Here is a 17,447-nt window from a genome sequence, read left to right as displayed (position 1 = left end):
GGCCTTTTTATTCCCTCTATAATCTCAACTTCTCTAGAATGTCATAGATTTGGAATCCGTGTGCGGCCTTTTCAGACTGGCTGCTTTTCACATAAGACACATCTGAGGTTTCTGCGTCCGTAGCTCATTTCCTTCTAGTCATGAAGAATACTGTATAGTTTGGGTGGGTTACTTAATCCAGTCACCCAGCTGAAGGACACTTCAGTGCTTCCAAGTTTGGGCAGTTACGGCTAAACTGCTAGAAAGCTCCCTGTGTAGGAACCTGGTGGTGAGGGCCGGGCGTGGGGTGTGGCAGCTCTGCAGGAGGGGCTGGCTCCCTCCTTTCTGTCCGAGGACCTCCCCGTTCCCCAGCTCATTCCAGGCATGTTTACTGTTGCCCAGGCTCACAGGGGCCCTTGGCCAGGAGGATCAGGCTCAGGCTGGCCACCGTCATTGGCGGGGTCTGAGGAGGGAGCAGGTGTGGTGGTCTGCTCCCCACATGAGAGGTGACTGGGAGCCTCTCTCCCCTGACAGTGGGCAGTTCTGACCTGTCACAGTGCTTACCTTGCTGCCAGTTTCACTCCTACAAGGACCCAGGCATAGGCTCCTGTAGGGACACATGCCTCCATCCTTCCTACTTGATGTAACTTGGCTGGGGGCTTCCCGGTCAGGGGCTGCACATGGCATAGTCCGGGGGGTGTTGGGTCTGCCCCGCCACAGCTCTCCACATGGTCTGGGTCTCTGTTCCAGCACTAAGGAACCCTTGGCTCCCATGCGGTGGGGAGGGAGAGCCTCAGCGTCCAGCCTTCCTGGCTCCCTGGCTGGGTAAGTCCTCTGCCCATCTGGAGCCGTCCCAGTTGTCCAGGTCCTGGATTCCTGCGGATGCCTCCAGCCTGGAGCTCCATGTCTATCTCACTATGCTGGGTGGGGCCTGTGGCCTCAGAGCTGCTAGGGCTGGGAGGGAACATTCCCGGCAGAGGGAATCTTCCAGAAGAGGGTGGGGGATGCCCTGTGTGAAGGTCGGGTGCTCTGTGGAGCTGGCCCAATGCTTTCTAAAGCTGCTGAGCCACCAGAGCTCCCCAGATCACCCAGCCCTTGCACAGAGACGCTGTGCTCCCCCCTCCCGCAGAGGGGAGAGCTGTCCTGGGGTTAGCACGGGTGAGCATCCCCTCCCGCCAGCATGATCTTGTCAACCCATCCTAGCTTTTGAGCTTAGAGGAGCCTGGTTATGGTGTGGTCCATGGAGACTCTTGTCAGCAACCACCAACCCACTTTCTGGGTCCTGGCCTGCCCGTTATGGACGCTGCGTATGAATGAGGACCTACACTACGTGGGCCTCTGATCCGGTCTCTTTATTTATTTTTTTTTTTTTTAAAGATTTTTTATTTATTTATTTGTCAGAGAGAGAGGGAGAGAGAGCGAGCACAGGCAGACAGAATGGCAGGCAGAGGCAGAGGGAGAAGCAGGCTCCCTGACGAGCAAGGAGCCCAATGCGGGACTCGATCCCAGGACGGTGGGATCATGACCTGAGCCGAAGGCAGCTGCTCAACCAACTGAGCCACCCAGGCGTCCCTGATCCGGTCTCTTTAACTGCGGGCAGTTTCCAAGACTCACATCGTGGGCGCACCAGTGCTTCAGCTCCTTTTGCACAAGGCGTTTATGGCTTTGGGATGCCCCGTTTTATTTTTCTGCTTGGGTTGGTCACTGGGCGTCCCTCCACGAGAACGTGAGCTCCCGAACTGCTCTGGTCAATTCGCGGGCTCCGGAAGGAGACTGGTCTGTGCCCGCCCGGGCGCCTCCTGCCGCCTCCCAAGCCCTCCCGCAAGGTCTTCCCCAGGACCGCGGCCCCCAGGTGTGAGCCGTGAGCAGACGCTCGGCCACCGCGGATCCGGGAGACGCAGAGTCCGGGGAGGCGCTGGTGTGCTCGCCTCCCGGGCAGGGGCTCACGCCCGCCCCTGGGGTCCACCTCAGGAACGCGGCGCCCGCGGCACTCGTCCTGCCTGAGCACCTGTCCGCACCTGTTCGCTCCCGGGAGCCGCGCGCTCTCGGGCGGCGCGGCCCCGCCCCCCGCCCCGCTCAGTAGGCCTTTAGGCCGCGCCCGGCCGCCGTCGGGCGCGCGTTGCATTTCCGCTTTCGCCCACGTGGTCCGGCTCCGGCTCAGTGCGCGGCGCTGTGAGTGGGGTCGGGTGGGAGCGCGTCGGTCTCGTTCCGGGAGAGTGGCCGGAGGCTCCCGGACTCCCGAGGGGGAAGCCGGCCGGGCGGGGCGGGAGGGCCGGGAAAGGCCGGCGCCGCCGGGGAGGTCGGCCGCCGGCCGCGGGGGCGCCCCGGGGGAGGGGACCGGGCCCGTGCCACCCCCGCCCCCAACACCCCGCTCCCCGCCGCGCATGGCGGCGCCCAGTCTGCGGGCGGCGGCCGGGGCCCTGCGGAGAGCCTGCGGAGCGTGGAGCCCGCGCCTGGGACGGCGTCTGCTCTGGTAACCGCGGCGCGTCGCCCGGGCCCCCGCTGTCCAGGCCGCGCGCCCCGGCGGCACGCTCACTCGGGCCGTGTCCTTGCAGCTCGCCCCCCATGGCCGGGAACGTGCAGGCCCCCGCCCCCGTGGGCGCCGCGCGGGAGCAGGACCGGAAGGCCCGGAGCGGCTGGCAGGGCGGGGCGCGGGTCTGGGAGGACGCGGAGCAGCAGGCCAAGAAGCTCAGGAGCAGTCCGGACGGGGAGCTGCAGAGGAAGCTGCCCAAGCGGAAGATCGTGCTGCTCATGGCCTATTCCGGGAAGGGCTACCATGGCATGCAGGTGAGGGCGCCGCGCGGGGCTCCCTCCTCCGACCGGCGTCAGGCTGGGACCTCGCGGTGACAGCTGTCCAGCTAGGGCAGCGCAGGACACGGGGCCTTGCTCTTCAGGGTGAGTTCCCTGGGCAGGGATTCCGCTGGAGGCCTGCTGTGGCCCCGGGAGGTGCCCCGCTGGGATTGTGGCCGAACAGCCTGTGGCTCCAGGCCCTGACGGAGGCTCTCCCTGCTCCTCTCTCCTGGAGGCCGAGGGGCTGGGAGGGGCAGCCGCCGGTGTCTGTCAGGCGCTGGAGCTCAGAGGCTGTGGGGAGGTAGAATTCTCAGAATTCCTGGAAGTCGGGGTGCGGGTGCCGCACGCGTGCATGACGGCTCTCCTTGGTCCCACAGCGTGGGTCCCGTGTTCCGTAAGCTTGCTGAAGCTTGACTCGGGCATGGAGTTGAGTGCCATGCCCGGAGCATCCAACACAACTGTCCTGGGCGCTCCAGGTGTTGTAACAGCTCTCACTACGAACAGCGGGAGACCTGTGGTTCTTCCGGTCTTATTTTAGGGAAGAACGTGGGAGGCACCGGGGAAACTGATGTGGCATGAGGTCAACTGTGCCATCTGTGACTGCCTCAGGAACGGAGGGACCACCCCTGCTGCTCCCTGTGGGCCGTGAAATGTTTTTGTGACTGTGATGTTGACGTGCATTTTTGCCTTAGGCGCCGTCTTGAGAGCTTTGCTGAGGCTCACTGGCTTTTGCTTGCCTCAGTTTCCCTGTTAGGGAAATGCGGGGGGTTGGAGAGTGACAGTGGCTCGCTGTGCTGATGGAAGGACATTCTGAGAGCCTGGCACTTGGCCGCCTTCCCCACTGCCGCATCTCCATCCCCCGCATGGGTGTTTGAGCAGCATTTATGACTTGATCGTCTCAGGGAGGGCTGTAAGGTAGACCTTGGGAGGAACTTCCCCTGTGGTGATTGTGGCAGACTGCTCGTGGGCCCTCGTGTGCCTGGTGTGCTGGAGGCTTTCTCTGAGGAGCATCCTCGTGGTCGTGTGACCTCATGGATGTGCAGGGGCCTGCAGGCACTGGGTTGTGGTTGGGGCATGCTGAGAGGGTAGCGTTAGGGGGTTCTAGAAGCAGTGGCTGTTCTCTTTCCCTGGCACACAGTAGTTCCAAGAAGTTGTACAGGCTGGTCACGTGAGCTGAAGGGGTGCTGGGATGCCAAGGCTGGGTTTCTTGCTTTGAGTCAAGGGGTCTGCCTCCCCATGGTCATGGGGGGGGGGTGTCCCTCTGTGGCCTGCTGCTGCTGACCAATGGGTCTCCGGTAGGAGGGGCGCTGGTTTCAGATCCGACCAGGTGGGAGGCAGCGGTGTCTCAGGTGACACCCTCTGTGGGCTGTTTGACCTGGCTGCCCGGGGTGGGAAGTTTCTAGAGACTGGGTATGCTTAGGTAACTCTCTCACTGGCTATGGAACAGGGAGGTGCTGTGGTGTGTCCCCAGGGCCACGGGTGTGGGCCCAGCACCCAGGCACCCTATAGGGAGCAGCGTAGGCCCGGGGCTCCATCTGTGGGCAGTGACTGAGTGAAGAAAACTGGTTTTCTCCTCTTTCCTTCAGAGGAACCTTGGGTCCTCACAGTTCAAGACCATCGAAGATGACTTGGTGTCTGCTCTGGTCCGGTCGGGTTGTATTCCGGAAAATCACGGCGAAGACATGAGGAAAATGTCCTTCCAGCGGTGTGCCCGGACAGATAAGGTAGGCACTCCCTGCCCCTCCCCTGCAGGTTTGAGCAGCAGTACCTGAGGCTGCCAGTCTGTGCGACACACCACAGGTCAGTGTCTGTTTGTCAAGACTGTTGTCTATGAACGACAGACGCATGGACCAAACTAGCCAACGTGGAAAGAAAGCCATCGTCTTGTGTCACTGAGAAGTTCTCTAAGCATTTCCAGGCTGTGTGTGGCAGGATCTGGAGGCTCAGTGCTGCCCAGACTTCGTGTCTGTGCGGTTCTCTGTGGCTCCCGCAGGTGGCCACATGGTGGTCACAGTGTCCCCGCGACTCAGGCTTGATGGTACACATAGGATCGAGTGTCCTGTTTTCCAAGAGGAGAAAGGAAACAGATCACCCTGGTATGAGTAATCGGTTTTATTTAACTTAGTTTATCCGAGATAGTCTTTTTTCCCTGTGTAATCAGCAGGAACACAATCGGCAGATCACAGTTCCCGTTCTGTGCGGGTGCAGGTGCGAGTGTGCGTGCGTGTCGCGGCTTGGTAGCCTACTACGTACTCCATACTCATGGTGCGTCACCGCTGCTCTGGCCGCGTCTCGGGGACTGGGGGCCTTCAGTGGCTGTGGCCCTGTGCTGTCCATTCGGCCCTAAGATTGGGCCCCACTGCAGGGACTCACTGCCTCACACATCTGTCCCGGGCTCAGTCCTGGGTGGCGTGGCAGCCATGCCGAGTGGTCTCGTGTTCCTGGGTGTGGGTCTGGCACGGGCAGGAGGTCCCCAAGGGAGAGTGGAGGGGAGCTGGGCAGGCGGGTAGGCAGAGGCACTAACCTCACGCTCCTCTCCAGTAGATAGGAAATGCAGAGTGCACCGCATGCCCTCTGTCCTGTTCTGCATCCCGGCCCTGAGCGGCTTCTGTGGTCACCTGAGGTCCCTCGGGGGTGTGACCCAGATATGGGCAGGTCAGGGTCCTGAGCAGCCGAACCATGGCCATGTCTGCAGGTATGAGATCCTCTGGGTTCAGGTGCTGGGCGGAGACCGCAGAAGAGGCACATTGTACAGATAGCGGAGGACAAACACGGGGCTGTCAGTTTGCGTCTCGTAGGTGATGCAGTAACGTTTCTCACGGCTCAGGCTAGTGTCCTGTGGTTCCTTATAGTCTCCCTTTTCTCTTTAATTGTTCCAGTGACAGCTCTCTGGGAGTTTTCTAGGCTAGAGAAAAGCAGATGTTTGCCTGAGCTAACAGTGGGGCTTAACCCGCTGTTGTTAGGATTGCGTTTAGATGTGTTTTCCTCTCCCAGTCTGGGGAACCCGGAGAAACCTGAAACTTCCCATATCAACGTCCTAGCTCGTCTCTCCACTTAATGCATCTGGCTCGATGGAGGAAGAAATGATAGCATTTTCTTAGTTTTTTTTTTTTTTTTAAAGATTTTATTTATTTATCTGACAGACAGAGATTACAAGTAGGCAGAGAGGCAGGCAGAGAGAGAGGAGGAAGCAGGCTCCCTGCCGAGCAGAGAGCCCGATGTGAGGCTCCATCCCAGCTCCTTGGGATCATGACCTGAGCCGAAGGCAGAGGCTTTAACCCACTGAGCCACTCAGGTGCCCCTTATTTCAGGTTTTTTAAGAAGTAGCTTTGTTGAGATACAGTCCACTCCTTACAGTTTGCCCACCCAGAGTGTGCGGGTCAGTGGGTTCAGGCGTGTTCAGAGCTCTGCGACCATGCCTGCGGCTGGTCTGGGGACACTTCCAGCTCCCGAGGAAGGACCCCAGGTCTGTTAGCTGTCTCCTGCGCCAGCAGCACGCCCAGAATGTTCTCATTTACACACGTGATTGATAAGTAGCCATGCTATCTTGGTTCCTTTTTTAAATTTTTTTTTAAGATTTTGTTTTTTTTAAGTAATCTCTACACCCAACATGGGGCTTGAACCCACGACCCCGAGATCAAGACTTGCACGCTTCACTGAGCCAGCCAGGTGCCCCTTCTCGTTCCTTTTTTTGATCTAAGTGTTTGAAATCCATTGTGTATTTTCAGATCCTGGAATGGCTGGGATGCTCTGTATTGCAGGACGTGGATCTGGGGGCAGTAGATTTAGTGTGGGTAACATTGTCAGTGTCCATTTTTTGTTTCTTTTCTTAAATTTCCAGTTGTTTTTTAGAAAGGAAGAAGGGACAGAGGGAGAGGGGGAAGCAGACTCCCTGCTGGGCATGGAGCCCAGTGCGGGGCTCGATCCCAGGACCCCGGGATCATGACCTGAGCCGAAGTCAGATGCTTCACTGGCTGAGCCCCCCAGGCGCCACCTGTCTCTCCAGGTTCTTATTGGGCAGAATGTCAGCCCTGCAGGCGTGTGGGGGTGCCTCAGTGGACTCCAGACCAGCCCTCTCCTCCATTCTGCCATGATACCATTTTGCCATGTTTCTCTTTCCGTCCCTTCTTCCCCTGAAACTGTTTTGACAGTTTGAGAGTCTGTCGTGGACCTCATTACTTCCCGAAAGCCGCAGGCCTGAACGTGCAGGGACGGTGGCGCCCAGGGGGGGGTCTCCCCTTGGGCAGTCCACTGATGGAACACCACTGCTTGCGCGTGCCGGCTCGTTACTGACCCGGCCCCTTAGCCACAGTCCATGTGTGCACATGCGCTCCCGTCCTTTGAGCTCCCTTTAATCTGTCCCATCTTTTCTTTTTTTGTCTTTTGTGACATGTTTTTGGGCACTAGAGGCCAGTTGTTTTAACAAATGTCCTCAGGATTTGTCCGATTGTTTTCTTGACTCAGTCTGAGTTTCGGGTGGGAATGTCCCATGTGTTGTAGTCTGACCTCTTGGCATGGGTTTGTGGGGTGTCTTCAGATGATGGTCACGCGGTGCTGTGACGCGGGTGGTGCTGAGCTGCACGCCTGCCCGTCTGCACCCAGGACGGCACCCTGTCCCCCGCCCGCCCCCCAGCAGCCCTCCTGTCTCCTTCCCTGCCCCCGCACGGTCCTGCCATGCTGACTGTCTGAAAAGCCAGCTTCTAGATGAAGGTTTGGTATCGGGTTGGGAAGCGTGCTCACCCTGATGGGCATTGCCTGTGTAGCCAGCCCCCTTTCCCTGTCCACGTCGTGCCCCGTCCCTGTTCACAGGATAATTGCTCTCCTGTCTTAGATGGCACAGTGGTCCTCCCCCCAGTTTGTGGGGGATGCGTTCCAGGCCCCCGGTGGGTGCCTGGCCTGTCGATGGAGCTGAAGCCCCGTTATGCAGCGTGCTCATAGAGGTGGCCCAGGGACAGACGAGCAGCGGTCCCTCAGGGCAAGCCGAGGTGATTACAGCTGTGTGCTGGCCTGGAAGTCACACGACGAGGGGCTCTTGGAAGGTCTCTGGGCTGTACCTGCTGTCCCTGCAACGAGGGCAGACAAGATGAGCCTCCACGATGAGATGGGGGTGCAGATGGCACCGGCTTGTGCTGGAGTCGGAGGCTCCTCCCGGTGGAGCGTCAGCAGTGCTGGTGACCGGGTGCCTGGAGCGGGGATGGCGGCACCGTGGGCGGGGCTGGGCGAGCTCTTCCTTGCTCCGCCTCCCATTCTCCTGACGAAATCGCTTGCTCTTCTTCCCCCATGTCGTGCAGCGTTCAGTCCAGGGGGCCTTTGTTTCCTGCCTGCATGACGTGTGTTTTGCTGGGCTCCGAAGCCATCGGTGATCCTCTCCTGGGTGTGCTCGCCTGGCTTCTTGGGGGGCTGAGCGCCGTCCTCAGGTCTCACCAGCCTCTCAGATGCGTTTCTAAAGCCGACCTTGTCCGGGAAATGGCCTAGTGTTGGCGTGGTCCTTCTTCTAGGAACCACCTTATGGAGGGGTGTGCCTGACCCTTCTGCTTCCTTTGCAGGGCGTGTCAGCGGCCGGCCAGGTCGTGTCCCTGAAGGTGTGGCTGATAGACGACATTTTAGAAAAGATCAACAGCCACCTTCCGCCTCACATCCGGATCCTGGGTAAGCGCAGCAGGGCACGGCCCTGTGCCCCGTGGCGGTGGGTCTTGCTGGGACGTGAGGCCGCACCAGGTTTCTCTGGTGTGGAATTAGGACTCCGAGCGGTTGCTTAGCGGTTGGTAAGAGCGGTTGTGAGTCACTTCAGAGGTCGCCGTCCCCTCCTCCTGAAGGATGTGCCCTTCATGGCAGCGGCTGGTTTCAACCAAAGCCCGGACACAGGAGTCTGGATTTGGTTGAGTTGAAACGGGTGATGACTCTCCTTTATAGCACGGCTGGTAAGCGGGGTTTTTAGGTCTTTGTTAAACCAGCCCCATTTGACCCCGCTTTTGAGTGGTGCTTCCGGGCCGTTTACGTCTCCCGGCGTTGGGTTCGTTGCTGTGGGCCTCCCTGTCTGTCGCTTTTCGTCTCAGGCGTTCTGTGCTCCTTTTGTTCTGCTTCCTCTTTGGATTAATGCGTGTTTTCGTAGTTCCATTTCATCATCACGTGGTTGTCCTCTTAGGTAACTTCTTAGGTAACTCACTGTGGTTTTTTAGTGATTGCTTTGGGGGCTAAAACGGGGTCGAAGACCCTCCGTAGCGGGCCAGGCCGTGCGGCCGCCATGCGCTCCTTGACTGTCGCCGCCCCGCTGCCCATGTCTCTGCAAACAGGCTGTTTGGTGGCCGTGGTGGCCGTCCCTGTGAGAGCGTTCTTCTCACCTTGCTTTTTGAAGTGTCGAAGACGACAGCCGCGTCCCTGCATCTGTCCCCCAGCCTTGCAGCTGATGGGTATTGTACGACCCCGTGTGGTGCCCACCACGCTGCCTCGTTTTCCTTCTAAGCTGCGAGTTGAAAAAAATCTCTCGATCCATAACTGACGTTTGATGACGCCTGTATTTAAGCGTACAGTTCTGATGTGCGCGTACGTGCGCCCCCAGCTGCGGAGCATCCCAGCTACTGCCGTGCGCCCTCCGCCCCCACCCCTCCTCACCGGCCACCACCGACTCGGTCCGGCGCCGTGGGTTAGTGCTCTTGGCATTTTACGTGAACAGAGTCAGGCCCCAGGTGTGGCTCTTTTCACGGAGCCAGGTGCCGTGTGGACCCGACAGGCGGGCGTGCTGCACGCGGTTTCTCCGTGGGCCGTCCGAGGGTGCTGGGCTTGCGCGCCGCCGCAGACGCAGCTGCCGCGGGCATTGGGTGCAAGCGAACGGAGGCTTCGTGGGAGGTCAGTGACGCTTCCTGTGACCGTGTCTGCAGCGGATGTCTGTGTTTGCTCTGTTGCACAGTTTCTCTGCCCCTAGGGAGGGTCCCCCCCCCGGGACACTCCTCATCGCGTAAACCCTCGTGAAGGCCAGTTGACGCGCTTGCATGGGAAGGTCTTCTGTGTGGTCCCTAGATCGGCCCCAGTTTTGCTAAAGCAGCGCTGAATCCTGCACAGTTACTGTAGTTGTCAGCACTCCTCGTGCAGTGTGACATGCAGGGTGGTTTTCCTCAGTGTGGCCCCGGAGCGTGGCCATCAGGCAGCCTGGGTGCTGATCCTGGCAGGCAGTCGCCTGCATGACACGTCCAGTGATGCTCGGTGTGGATGAAAGCGTTTAATGCCGGGCAAAGAAAAAACCTGAAATTGCCCCCAAATGAGGCCTGATAGTAGAGCGAGAGCGAGGACGGTAGGAGCCCTGGGGCTGGGCCGGCTGGAGGTGCAGGCCCAGACCCACCCCTGTAGGCCCGCGGGGCCCTGGTGCAGCTCAGGCTGCACGCAGGGTCCTCGCCGGAACTTGTGTGACCTTGGGGACATTCTATACGCACACAGACGTGTCTGCTTCACACAAGTGTCCTGCGCCCTTTGTCCTGTCTTCATTCTTTCCCTTCCTGGTTGGCACGTCTGTCGGGCACCTGCCGGGCTGTCAGCGCTCAGAGTGCGGGTCTCTGCAGGCCTGTTTCCTGGTGCTCGGGGCTGCCTGCTGCTTTGTTCTGTGAACGTGCTAGATGCGTGGGACCGCTTCTCTTGCCAGTCTTCTACGTTGTCCTGAGTTCTTTCGGTTGTCGCTGAGCTGGTGGTTGTTGCTGCCTGGTGGCCTTGTGGAGGACAGTTCGTAGAGTGAGGTTTCAGGTCCGCAGCACACGCCGTGGAGAGCTGTGCAGGGCGAGAGCACATGCTGCGCTGCCCCTCCGTGAACCTGGGTTTGAACATCAGCGTGTGGTTTTGATGAGTGGGTTTGTGTAGCTCTGCCGTGGAGCGTCTGGCGTGGGCGGGTTCGGGGCACGGAGGCTGGGCCCGCGTCTGTTCCAGGCGCACGTTGGCCGGAAGCGTTGTCCTCACCTGCCTCCTCTCCCCTCAAGGACTGAAGAGGGTCACGGGCGGCTTCAACTCCAAGAACAAGTGTGATGCTAGGACCTACTTCTACATGTTGCCCACGTTTGCCTTCGCCCACAAGGACCACGACGTGCAGGATGAGAGCTACCGGCTGAGCGCGGAGACGCTGCTGCGCGTGAACAGGCTCCTCGCCTGCTATAAGGGCACGCACAACTTTCACAACTTCACCTCGCAGAAGGGGCCCCGTGAGGCCAGCGCTCGGCGCTACGTCCTGGACATGTTCTGCGAGGAGCCTTTCGTGCGGGACGGCATGGAGTTCGCGGTGATCAAGGTGAAGGGGCAGAGCTTCATGACGCACCAGATCAGGAAGATGGTCGGCCTGGTGGTGGCCATCGTCAAGGGCTACGCCCCCGAGAGCGTGCTGGAGCGCAGCTGGGGAGAGGCGAAGGTGGACGTGCCCAAGGCGCCAGGGCTCGGCCTGGTCCTGGAGCGTGTGCACTTCGAGAAGTACAACCAGCGCTTTGGCAATGACGGGCTCCACGAGCCGCTGGACTGGTCACGGGAGGAGGCGGGGGTCACGGCGTTCAAGGAACAGCACATCTACCCCACCATCATCAGCACCGAGCGCCACGAGCGGTCCATGGCCCAGTGGCTGAGCACTTTGCCCGTGCACGACTTCAACGCCACCGCCCATGCCGCAGCCTGCCCAGATGCCAAGGTGGGGGCTGGGGCCATGGGGCTGGAGGCTGGGGCTCTGGGGAGGCCGCAGGCCCTCCCTTCCAGGTGCTCGGATGAGCTTGTCACCTGTTGCACTCGGGTGTCCTCGCATCTGTTGTGCAGACGAGCAGGCCGAGGCGCAGGGAGGTGTGTCAGCCTTTAGGGGTCACACAGCCGGGGATGAGCAGGGGCAGGGCATGGGACCAAGTGGCTGGTGGCCCCACGGTGCTGCTTGTGTGCACTCCCCTCTCTGTGCCTGGTGACCTTGGACAGAGGCTGGGCTGGGTGGTCTGCATTTCTATTTGTGGGACGGCGCTGTGAGGACAAACACTGTGGGGTCCTCATGTGTCTGTTGTCACACCTGCTCTGGAACGTGGGCTCCCTTAAGAGAGGCATGTGGGATGCTTGGCGGCCACCCCAGGAGGCTGCTCTCTGACGCGCCCTCCTGCTAGGGCCGCGGCTTCTGGTGGGTCGTCCCTGTCTTAGGAGGAGGGCGTGTGTGCGAGGCGCTAGAGCTCAGCGTAGTCTGCGGCAGGAGGTCTTTTCCTAGGCCGGAAGACGTCCCTGAGCCTGGGTTCTCCGCTCGCCCAGCAGCTCTCCACAGGCGCAGGCCCACCTGGAGTGCTGGGACAGTGCTTCCCATCGTCTACACGCCAGAAACACGTGCTTCCTCCTGCACGCATGGGTTGTAAACTCACGCACGCAGGTGAGGCGAGCCAGCCAGGTGGGCCAGGTGTGGAAGAGCAAGTGTGCAGGCAGAATGATGGCGGGCAGCGGCATGGGTGGTGATGGGGATTGGATAGTGGAGACGGGAGTGCTCCTGCTCTGTCTCCCGGCCACGGTGGGGGTGGGGGTGGGGGTGGGGACAGCCACACTGGGAGAACTGAAGCTCTTCCAGGGGAGACGGGCCTGCTGGGAGCTTGCGTGAGCTTTTCTGCTCTGGGTGTTGGTGGGGACTAGTTCTCCCAGGCACTGAGGCCGGACGGCGTGTGTGTGCAGGTTCGAGCTGGGGGCCCAGCGTGCCTCTGCTGGACTCCCTCCAGGACAGGCTCTTGCTGCCTGCACTTGTCTGGTTTGGAGGAGCCTCATTTTCCGTCCTCTGGGGGGATCTGATGGAGCCCCGTGAAGACTCCCTTGTCTCCAGCTTTGACTTTCCCTGAGCAGGTCAGGGGTCTGAACTGTTGGTGTGGAGACCAGGTGTTGGGCAAAGACCGGGCGCTCGTGTGTGTCCCTGAGGCCAGGCCAGGCGGCCCTGGTGCTGAGCCCCCCGCGGACAGCCCACCCCAGGGAGGAAGCACCCACACTTTTGTTCTTGTCCTGCAGGTTCCCAGCCCCCCAGGAGACAGTGATTGAGGTGGTGGCTGCCCGCTGGAGCGCCTTCGGGCTGACCCAGTGTGTGCCGGGAACCGCTGCTGCCACCGCTGCCGCTGTGGGCTGTCCTCACCGACATAGGAGAGCTGCACTGCGGCCCCACAACCTCAGGGTCTTGAGACCTGCATCACGTTGGGCTTCATCCCAGGGAGGATGTGCTGCGAGTCTGTTCTCAGCTCATGCGTTAACCGTATACACCTCAGCATGTAAAGACACTATTTTTTTAAAGAAGTAATTTTTCTTATTAAATAAGTATAAACTTTGCTTAAGTCATGCTGTTTTTTATTTTTCATTCATTGTTTGGGAGGGAGTGGTGCGTGCTGTTAGGAACAAAGTGGCATCGGTGGGTGGAGGCTGGAGCAGGTGGGCACAAGAGGCTCTACGGGACCAGCCGTCAGGCCCTCAGGACCCGGCTTGGTGGCTTGCTGGCGTAGTAGAAGGCAGCACGAGCAGGGCAGGCCCTTCCCCTGTCACATCCACCCCAGCCCTGCCCACATCTCAGATGGGAAGAGTGGGACAGATGACGGGACCGAATGTGCCCCTTGGTGAGGCACATTCTTTCCCAACAGAAGACCCACCAGTAGCTTCTTCCCCTCGTGATCAAGGGCATGTACGCCATCTAGTCCAGCTGCAAGGGATGCTGGGAGATGCCCTTTACCAAGTGGCAGGCGCTGCTGCACAGCCCAGGAGTGACCTGTCAGTGAGGAAAGGGGGGTCAGGTGACGGGCAGGCTGTGGGCAAGTCTGCGGAAGGCACCAGCAGTTCCCGGTGGGGGAGTGCCGCACTGGAGTGTGTTGTGTGCGTGCGTGCTGGTGTCCGTGCATGGGTACGCAGGTACACATGTGATAATGCGTGCATGCACGAGATGTGTGGTGTCTGTCCCGTGGGTATGCACGTGTGCTTGCGTGTCTTCGTGGGTGCCTCTGTGCACACGTGTGTGCATGCATGTGGGGGCACAACCCTGTGTGCACGGAGCTGGGCAGATCTCTTCGAGAGCTTCTGGGTGCACAGACAGGGTGGCGTTGAGTATCATCAGGACGACCGCTGGGGGTGCTGGTGTGGCCGGGGTGAGGGTGTGGAAAAAAGAAAAGCAGTTGGGCTTCTGGCTACCACGGGGGTGGGTGAGCACAGGAGAGGACGGAGGCTGAGCCGGACTTCAGGCGTGAGGGACTGATGAGTTGGGGCCATTCGCAGATGGTGCCATTGGGGAAGGGCGGTTTGGAGGAGGTACGGAGGAGGTGGGCATTAGATGTGGTAATGGGCCTCGTGATAACAAAGGCTCTCTGCGAAGACATTTCCAAGTGTAGAAATGAGCCTAATAACTGCTGCACGACAGCTTCACCACGAAAGGCTACAAAGTCTCGACCTCTAGAGTAGATAACTCCTAACTGTGACTCCAGGTAGCGAACGGACGACCTGTGTTAGTCACCTCGGAGGATCCCTGGGTGTGTGGCGTTTTGAAGTAACGAACGTGCTTGAAGTACAGAAGAGAGCAGCTCTCATCCCTCGTTCCAGGGCTGCTCCCAGAGAGCACTGTGCATGGACAAGCCCATCTGATCGCCCTCTTCACATAGATGGCGACTCACAGTACACTTGACTCCTGCCTGTCTCAATGTAGCATAGCTTTGTGGTCACGAAAGGCTGCACTGTTCTTGCTGGTGGCTCACCGTGTCCACGCTGCCCAGCCTGCTGCCAGGCGTTTGTCCAGACCGTCCCTATACGTCCTTGTTCACAAGTGTGAGTGGCTGTGGATGCAGAATCAGTGGTCTGATGGGTTTCACTCGACTTTAACGGCTCCGTCCCTCCACAGAGCTCTGCAGATATCACGTGATGGTAGCTGTTCCCCACTCTCCCCAGAAACTTAGGGGAGCAAGTTTGACCTTGGGGCCAGCCTTTTCCTAGGTTGCATGATCTTTCCTGAGTATGGAAGGCACAGAAAATTAGGGCCAGGATTTGTGTAGTCAGGGCATCAGATGCCAGAATGCAGTGTTATCCCGAGGATACAGAGCAAGAACCCGCACCTCCTTTCCCTGCCTGCTGGGTCCCCACATTGGCCGGCATGTAAGATGGGCATGTGAGTCAGCACCTGGGAGCCTTGGGAAATCGAGTGAGCTGCTCTCACCTGTGTGTGTTGGGAGCGTGCAGGTCTCTGAGAGGAAGACGTCACTGGTTCTGTGCGTGGTTGGGAGATGTTTTCTTCAGGAAATTTGGGGCTTACAGATGGCTGGGGGTGGGCGGCTCAAGGACTTGGTTTGGGACTGGACCCCAGATCCCCCGGAATGATTCCTGGGACAAAACATAACTGGCCCACTGAGGCACCTGCCTCTGGAGCTGGTCCCCCCACTCACGGCCACACACCTGGAGCTGCTGACAAGCTGCCCAGAGCTATGGCCCCAGGGGAAGTGTTCTTGTCAAGAAGCCACCACTGTCCACAGCTCCACGCTGGTGGCACCCAGCACTGGGCCACCCTTGCAGGAGGAACATGGGTCAGACCTGCTTTCGGGCAGCAGGTGCAGCCAGGAGCAGCAGGGAGTCTGGGACCACCTCCTTCCACCTCCAGTCTTGCACAAATGTGGCAAACAGAAGGACCTCACTCAGCCAGGACTCTGGCAGACCGAGTTTTTAACTTCCCGGCTTCAAGTAGGAGAGTGGCATGAGGGTTCAAAGAGCCAGTCCCCACTCAGGCAATTCAACGGGACGGAGAATGTTCTTTGACCATGGTTCTGGAACGACAGGTTAAGTGCAACTCCCTTCATAGCCAGGGTTTGTCTTTCTAAAATTTTCAGTTTAACACCAGAGGGCATTTGTACCTGAACTTTGCTGAGTTTTTATCCCATTTGTCTTCTAATTCTTTTCTCAAAATTTTTTTTAAATTTTATTTATTTATTTGACAGAGAGAAATCACAAGTAGGCAGAGAGGCAGGCAGAGAGAGAGGAGGAAGCAGGCTCCCCGCTGAACAGAAAGCCCGATGTGGGGCTCGAACCCAGGACCTGGGATCATGACCTGAGCCGAAGGCAGTGGCCCAACCCACTGAGCCACCCAGGCGCCCCTCTTTTCTCAATTTTTAAAGATTTTATTTTTATTTATTTTTTAACAGATTTTATTTATTTATTTATTTGAGAGAGACAGTGAGAAAGAACATTAGAGGGCAGAAGGTCAGAGGGAGAAGCAGACTCCCCATGCAGCTGGGAGCCTGATGTGGGACTCCATCCCAGGATCCCGGGATCATGACCTGAGCTGGAGGCAGTCGCCTAAGCAACTGAGCCACCCAGGCGCCCAAGATTTTGTTTTTATTTATTTATTTAAAAGATTTTTTAAAAATTTTATTTATTTGACAGAGATCACAAGTAGGCAGAAAGGCAGGCAGAGAGAGAGGAGGAAGCAGCCTCCCCCACCCCGTCCCCCTTTGGAGCAGAGAGCCCGATGCATGGCTCGACCCCAGGCCCCTGAGATTACAACCTGAGCCGAAGGCAGAGGCTTAACCCACTGAGCCACCCAGACGCCCCTTATTTTTATTTTTAAAGTAATCTTCACACCCAGGGTGGGCCTTGAACCCACAACCCTGAGATCAAGAATCGCACACTCCACTGGACAAGGCCTGCCAGGTGTCCCTAGCCTTCATTTTTTTTTTTTTTTAAAGATTTTATTTATTTATTTGACACAGAGAGAGAGAGATCACAAGTAGGCAGAGAGGCAGGCAGAGAGAGAGAGACGGAAGCAGGCTCCCCGCTGAGCAGAGAGCCCGACGCGGGGCTCGATCCCAGAACCCTGGGATCACGACCTGAGCCGAAGGCAGAGGCCTTAACCCACTGAGCCACCTAGGCGCCCCCCTAGTCTTCATTTTTTAAAACGACATTTTTTATTGAGATGTAATTCACATACCATAAACGCATCCTTTCAAAGTTCACAATTCAGTGTTTTTTGGTACATTCACGAACTTGTGCAACCATCGGCGCTACCTAATTTCACAACATTTTCATCAACCGCCCAAGGAAATCCCGGGTCCAGCCGCAGGCAGTCTCCCCCGCCACCACCCCGGCCAGGGCTAGCTACTGTCCACCGCCCGGACCCGCGCATTCTGCACCCTTCATGGAAATGGACCCCTGCAGCGCGCGGCCTGCTGTCTGGCTTCCCCACCGGGCCGGTGCTTCCAGGGTTCATCTCTGTCGTAGCAGGTGTCCCCTGGGTTCGCCCCATTTCCCGGCCATCAGCCGATGGGGCTGCGTCCTCGGACAGCGGGTGAGAGCGAGCGGCGTCGGGGCGCGCCCAACGCACTTCGCCCCCCGAAAGCCCCTCCGCACCGGGGCGCCCGGCCGCGGGGTGCACAACAGGCGGCGGAAGCCGGAGAGCTCCCGGGAGCGGAGCCCGAGGCCCCTCATCTGCTCTGCGGCCCACCCCGGCCCTGGGGTCTGACTGGGTCTTCACCGGTTCGGGGGTCATCTTCTCTCGGCCGTATTCACTGCGCCAGCCCTCTCCAGTCTGCCGCCGTCCGCGGGTCCCCGCCCGCCCAGCCGACCCCCGCGGCCCCAGCCTCGCCCCACGCACTACCCGGCGGGGTCGGTCCGCCGTCGGCCCGTCGGCCAGCCCGTCGCCCGGCCGCTCTAGCCCGCTGCGCGTCTCGACGTCTCCCGCCGCGGGACGTCACTTCCGGCTC

The 17,447-nt window shown here is 59.2% G+C and overlaps 1 protein-coding gene across 2 annotated transcripts; it reads left to right on the top strand.

Moving 5' to 3' along the window:
- Window positions 1-2,095: 2,095 nt before the first annotated feature.
- Window positions 2,096-13,061, top strand: PUS1 (pseudouridine synthase 1). 2 transcript variants are annotated; one of them, XM_047696385.1, is made up of 6 exons: window positions 2,096-2,151; window positions 2,535-2,766; window positions 4,356-4,493; window positions 8,316-8,418; window positions 10,731-11,422; window positions 12,745-13,061. In XM_047696385.1, exons 2-6 carry the CDS (start codon window positions 2,545-2,547, stop codon window positions 12,772-12,774), a joined length of 1,185 nt encoding a protein of 394 aa, XP_047552341.1. In that variant the 5' UTR covers window positions 2,096-2,151; window positions 2,535-2,544; the 3' UTR covers window positions 12,775-13,061. The 2 variants fall into 2 exon arrangements, with proteins under 2 accessions (XP_047552341.1, XP_047552340.1); XM_047696384.1 differs by lacking the exon at window positions 2,096-2,151 and adding an exon at window positions 2,248-2,452.
- The last annotated feature ends 4,386 nt before the right edge of the window (window positions 13,062-17,447 follow it).

The sequence above is a fragment of the Lutra lutra genome, chromosome 12, assembly GCF_902655055.1.
Source record: "Lutra lutra chromosome 12, mLutLut1.2, whole genome shotgun sequence".
In the NCBI taxonomy this organism is placed as follows: Eukaryota; Metazoa; Chordata; class Mammalia; order Carnivora; family Mustelidae; genus Lutra; species Lutra lutra.
Note: the sequence above shows the minus strand (reverse complement) of the source record. Positions and strands in the feature narration are given on the sequence as shown.

Excerpts from the sequence above, each read along its gene's own strand:
- PUS1 (XM_047696384.1), top strand. The coding sequence starts at position 2,364 with ATGGCGGCGCCCAGTCTGCGGGCGGCGGCCGGGGCCCTGCGGAGAGCC. Across the intron at positions 2,453-2,534 it reads CTGGGACGGCGTCTGCTCTG|CTCGCCCCCCATGGCCGGGA; the intron begins GTAACCGCGGCG and ends GTGTCCTTGCAG. Across the intron at positions 2,767-4,355 it reads AGGGCTACCATGGCATGCAG|AGGAACCTTGGGTCCTCACA; the intron begins GTGAGGGCGCCG and ends TCTTTCCTTCAG.